The sequence below is a fragment of the Impatiens glandulifera genome, chromosome 8, assembly GCF_907164915.1.
Source record: "Impatiens glandulifera chromosome 8, dImpGla2.1, whole genome shotgun sequence".
Taxonomy (NCBI): domain Eukaryota; kingdom Viridiplantae; phylum Streptophyta; class Magnoliopsida; order Ericales; family Balsaminaceae; genus Impatiens; species Impatiens glandulifera.
The window spans coordinates 41,237,656-41,244,011 of NC_061869.1; the positions used below are offsets into that span (position 1 = coordinate 41,237,656).

Sequence of the window (6,356 nt, forward strand, 5' to 3'; positions counted from 1 at the left end):
GGACCACAGACGTTCCTTATTGTAAGTTATCACTAATTAATTTCTCTATTTTCAAAAATAATTGGTTTTAACATATGTTTATTTTCAGCTGTGCTACGTGTATAGGGTGAGCAACCCTAAACTGGGAGGAGTTAATGAGCGACGATTTCCTATACTGTCATGTCGGAATGACACGATATTGAAGTTTAGGCTGGATACAGAGTGGGAAAATGGAGGATTCAGACGTGGAAGCGTTGTGGGACGAATTCCACTACCGGGGATGTGGAGGGGAGAACGATGAGAAGGATAATGATGTGGGGGAGAACGAGGAGGAGGATATGAATGAGGAGGATAATGATGTGAGGGTGTCTGAGCCTCCAAAGGCAGCAACATCAGAACCTAAGAAGGCAACACCTAGGAAGAGGTCAGAACCAATGAATTCAACACCTAGGAATGATGGCCTACCACCTCTGAATGTAACACCTCTGAACACAGCACCTCCAGACGTAGATAGACTGGATTTTACAGAGAATTTGGTGTGGATTACTAAATGTACATTGATGATTGAAAAACCCACGAGAAGAATGGAATCTTTAAGTTCAGGCTGGGATGCAACGCCATTGTATGATAACACCATCCACATCATGTACAGAACAATGGACAGGAATAAACGTTTCAGAGATGCCATGCACAAGTACTTCAAGGATCGAACACCCACTGCAGAAGCTGGGGTACACAATGAGGGGGGTGACAAAGAGGCCGGTCAAAATGAGGTCGGTCACACTGAGGGGGGTCAAAATGAGGCGGGTCTCGAAGATGTCGGTAAAAATGAGGCCGGTCACACTGAGGGGGGTCAAAATGAGGCGGGTCTCGATGAGGTCGGTCAAAAAGAGGGGGGTCTCGATGAGGCTGGTCAAAAAGAGGGGGGTCTCAATGAGGCCGGTCAAAAAGAGGGGGGTCTAGATTAGGCCGGTCAAAAAGAGGAAGAGGAAGAGGAAGTACCTAAAAAAGAGGTAGCTCAAAGAAAAAGAAGGAAAAATCCTGTGCGACAAAGGAAAATTCCAGCACGCATTAAATCTCCATATGTGACGCAGAACAAGCCGAAGAACTTCGAGTCTGCCCAAATTGATGAAGTCGCACCTAGTTTGGTGGTACAAAAAGAGGGCGGTCAAGAAGTACCTAAGTTTTTGGTGACAGGAAGAGAATTGGTTGCTCCCAAAAAAACATAAAAAATATCCCCTAAATATCATGGAAATCCTTCAATGTCAATATATGATCAAGAACAAGCAAAGAAATCAAGCTTTCTTAGATTTTGTCATGGTAGATTACCGAGATGAAGTCGTTATGAGGTTCATTTATACAAACGAAGATGATGAGAATGCGAGGTAAATCAAGCTTTCTTAGTTGAATATTGGTTATATTATGTTTGGCTGTTATGGGACCCGAAATTGGTGGTTTCGAGACCTGAAATAGGGTGTTTCAGGACCCGAAAGTGGGATTAAGGGTCCCGAAAGTGTGGTTTTGGGACCCGAAATGGTGGTCTTGGGGATTTTTCAATTAAAGATTTTTCTTCTTTGTTGGTGGTCGTCCTCAACTTCTAACTTTGTTAGGAGAGTGTATCAAAATGGATGTAGCGGGAGATTGAGATGGAGATGCTTCTGTGATTTGGTCTTTAGATGCTTCACTGCTTCCATGATTAAGTGACATAAACTGTTCCATCAAGCCTTTTACTCTAATCATCCAAAAAGAACAATTGACTTCAGATTTTACTCTAACTTGTTGAACCTCTTGCATCAATCGAGTTAGATTATTGTGACGTTTTTTTCTTCCACAAACATATCTGAATCATAAATGTTGGTGATATTTTGATACACACGCTTAATATCTTTACGTCACCGGTCCATTATATAATACATTGGTACCTCATTGACCCTCATTTCTTTCAACACAGCCATGATATGCCTACACAATATACCTCTGAACTCAAACAATCGACATTGACATTTCACATTGCAATCTATTTCGGTGTAATGTACTTTGTAAGAAACATCTCTTACATGTTTTCAGTTAACCCCAAAATGATTTCCTCAACTCTAAATATACAAGATGACTCTTCCTCTTCAATGACTGAGATGTCACACAACATCAAACCTCTAACTTCTTCTTGAACCAATCTAAATATATCTGGAGTGTAGAAGGTTTGGTATTGCCTTTCAAAGGAAAATCCACTGACAGTTGGTATCAAAGAATTAAACGATTGGAAATCCAATTTCTTTTCTCTCTCGATATTTCTCAACAGAGCCCTATCATATTGCTTGACGAATTGTTTGAGGGATGTTTTGGACTGCACGTAGTCATCAAAGAAGACATTCATACTTTCACTCCGTTAAGATGTTGACATCCCGGCCCAAAATTGTCCTTTCACATAAACAGGTATCCATTTAGATCTTTCCAAATACAAAGATTTTAACCAAACATTATCTTCCAACTGATAATCTTCAATTAGTCTATTCAATTCCTCTTCGCATTGTTGAATATTTATGGAGTTGTATACTATGTTTTTCAGCCTCTTCTTTATTAGATGGTATTCAGTATGGCTTCCATGTTTTATAGGAAGTTTCTTCATTATATGCCATAAACAAAATCGATGATGAGTTTTAAGAAATACATTCTCAATTGCAATCGCCATGAATCGACATTGGTCTGTGATTATGGCATTTGGAGGTCTATCATCCATACATTCCAACCAAGTTCTAAACAAACAAGTTGTTGGGTCAAATTATTTTGACTAAGTGTTGAAATAATTTAACCACTGAGATTTTGATGATGAAATAACTTATAAGTTTATATACAGGTGTATTGAGACAATATGTTATAAGACTTGGATCTAATGAGGGTCATTAGACCGATTTTGGCTTTCATTGCATAAAATTAGACTTACAGTCTAACTCATTGGAGTTAGATGTGTAGTCTAATAGATGTAAAGAATTAGACACAAGTCTAATGAATACATAAAATTAGACGTACAATCTAACTCATCGGAGTTAGACGTGTACTCTAATAGACGTATAATTAGACGAATGGTCTAATAGATACACGGAATTAGACGTACAGTCTAACTCATCGGAGTTAGACGTATAGTCTAATAAATGTAAAGAATTAGACGTAAGTCTAATGAATACACGGAGTTAGACGTAAGTCTAATATGCTTATAATTATACGGGTAGTCTAATTAATATTCGGAATTAGACGTACAGTCTAACTCATCGGAGTTAGACGTGTAGTCTAATATATTTGCAATTAGACGGGTAGTCTAATTTATGCGGAATTAGACGTGCAGTCTAACTTAATGAAGTTAGACGTGCAGTCTAATAGAATGTGAAAGTTAGATGTGCGTCTAACTCCTTCAGACAAGTCTAAGGTAGAACCGGAATTAGACGTGCAGTTTAACTCAGTGGAGTTAGACGTGCAGTCTAATGATTATTGGATAATTAGACGTGTAGTCTAATTAGTGAAAGTTAGACGTGCGTCTAACTCCTTCAGACAAGTCTGAGGTACAATCGGAATTAGACGTGCAGTCTAACTCAGTGGAGTTAGACATGCAGTCTAATGGTTATTGGATAATTAGACGTATGTTCTAATTAAGTTAAAGTTAGACGTGCGTCTAACTCCTTCAGACAAGTCTGAGTTAGAACAAGAATTAGACGTGCAGTCTAACTCAGTGGAGTTAGACTTGCAATCTAATGGTTATTGAATAATTAGACGTATAGTCTAATTAGTGAAAGTTAGACGTGCGTCCTAAGTCCTTCAGACAAGTCCGAAGTAGAACCGGAATTAGACGTGCAGTCTAACTCAGTGGAGTTAGACGTGCAGTCTAATGGTTATTGGATAATTAGACGTGTAGTCTAATTCTATTAGACCAGGCGGTCTAATAGACGTTTTTCTATTAGAAGGAGATGACTTATTTCATTAGACTGATTTTCACAATCCGTCTAACTGAAATACGTTTAATGCTCAGTTTAAGCAGTACGCTTGAATCTAGCATTTCTCCTACCCACGTGCTATAGCTGTACCCTACTCCTGCTCCACTTTCTAGTGAAGATTAGTACAGTAGTTATATGCTTCCAATCAAGAAATGCCACGTAAGAGAATTTTCCTCAAATTACTTGTTTTGTAGATACATCCCTGATGATATATTCGGCGCACTACCAGTGATGTACGACCACGATCCTTGTGCTCATAACCTGATGTGTACAATGGAGACTTTCCAATGGAAGAGTGCCACGTATCATTCTTGAAGTTTCGACGGTTAGCTCCTTCTCAGTATTTAACCAATCCTAAGGACAACGGACGAAGCACTTGTTACTTGCCAATCTTGCTTACTGAAATTACAGAGAATTCAAGCCTTTGAATATCGTGAAGTTTCTTTCTGATTGTACTGTGTGTGAATCGAAAGAGAGAGCTAGAATCAAAACACCTTTAGCTGAGTGATATTCTTCATCTTGTAATTGAACAAAATGTGTTTTGTTCAATAGTGAGCTAAGTGTGTGTGTAAACTTAATTTAATTCTAATCATATTATAGTGAATCCTTCCGGTGGTTAGAAGAAGGGGTGACGTAGGAGAGTTTCTCCGAACATCCATAAACAAACTACTATGTTGTTCTTTTCTGTCATATTTTCATATTTCATCTTGTTCTTCAAACCCAAGTAAACAATTCCTCCTTGAATCTGTTTCGAGTGTTTACACAAGTTTGCGTAGAATAGAAAGCGAATTAAATCTCTAATAGGATTTCTTTCAAACCGTTTTTCATAGGCCTTCATCCTTAACCAGACCCCGTCTCTATCGATAAAGCCGATCCTATCAATTGGTATCAAAGCCTTGTTTCTATCCTCAAGCATCAAGAACCCTAAGCATGTCTTGCATCAATAAAATTCCTCTTCTGTCAAAGGACAACTACGATTGTTGGATGATAAGAATGCAAGATCAATTGGCTGCTATTGACTATGATATGTGGAGTGTTATTACCGATGGCCCCATAAAGATTTCAAAGCCAATAAGTGATTGGACTACTGAAGAAAAGGTGACCAACAACCTGGATAATATTTCTAAGAACATTTTGTACCAGTCGCTCAACATGAATATGTTCTGTGAGATCAAGTCATGTTCCACTACAAAAGAGATCTGGGATAAGCTCAACCAGATCTACGGTGGAAACTCTCAAGCAAAGAAGAATCAGAAAGCGTTCATTTGCAGTCAGAACAAATCCAGATGGGCTGACAGTGATACAGAGGAGTCTCCTGTAGAAAAAGAGGACGAAGATGTAACATGTCTGATGGCAGATAACCAATCTAAGGTAAATGATATCTCTGCACTAGAATTCACCAACGAGGAGTTAACTAATGCACTCAATGAAATGGCCATTGAATACAAGAAGTTAGCTGACTCTTTTTATGAAATGAAAGTTAAATATGAATCAACTGTTTTCTCTTCAAAGCAAGAATCTGAACCAAACGTTTTTTATGAAAACTTAACATAGATCTCATCTGAAAATGAGATGCTCAAAGAACAGGTTCAAACTCTTTCATCTGAAAACAAGAGATTAAACAATATTGTCAGTGCATGAACAAGATCTGGAGATGCTGTCAAATATTAGATTAGCATGTTGAAACCTGCTAAATCTAGATCCGGATTAGGATTTGACAACAATGACCCTAATCTGTCATGCAAAAAGTCAAAACCAAATGACAAACTTAAGCCAATAAGTTTTGTCAAAGAAAGTATAACTGACATTGAATCTGATCCTATTTATGAAGAAGTTGCTTTAAAAAATGAAATAGTTTATGTTCCACCGACTGTTTAGCTGGCTTAAGAATAAGCTAAAAAAAGCTAATAGGTCTGGTAATTTGAAACCTGACTCTAAGTCAAGGAGTTTTAAAAGAAAATCTTCTTCAAAAGTTAAAGGATCAGTGGCTACCAGAAAGTCGTCTGCCAAGTCAAAAACATACGCATTAATCACAACTCAAAATGGAAAGTCCATCAGAATAACTCAAATATGGATTCCTAAGGGACTGATTGACCGAGGACCCAATTGAAGGTGTGTACCAAAAGATTGTAAATATCTATTTATGTAGGTACAAATAAATGAAGGACTGGAGGAATCCGTATGGTATCTTGATAGCGGATGTTCCAAGCATATGACAGGAAACAAAAGGCTTCTCACTGATATATCAGACTGCTCTGGACCTAAGATCACATTTGGTGACAACAAGAAGGGTAAGACCATGGGTAATGGTAAGATTATACATGGTAACCTAACTATTAATGACGTGCTGCTGGTTGACAATCTGTGTTATAATTTAATCAGCATTAGTCAGTT

General features: G+C 38.1%; 1 protein-coding gene across 1 annotated transcript; it reads left to right on the forward strand.

Annotated features, from left to right (window-relative positions):
• The first annotated feature begins 209 nt into the window (after positions 1 to 209).
• LOC124913341 lies at positions 210 to 947 on the forward strand. Its single transcript, XM_047453933.1, has one exon. It carries the CDS (start codon positions 210 to 212, stop codon positions 945 to 947), a length of 738 nt encoding a protein of 245 aa, XP_047309889.1.
• The last annotated feature ends 5,409 nt before the right edge of the window (positions 948 to 6,356 follow it).

Coding starts and splice junctions, on each gene's coding strand:
- LOC124913341 (XM_047453933.1), top strand. CDS start 210: ATGGAGGATTCAGACGTGGAAGCGTTGTGGGACGAATTCCACTACCGG.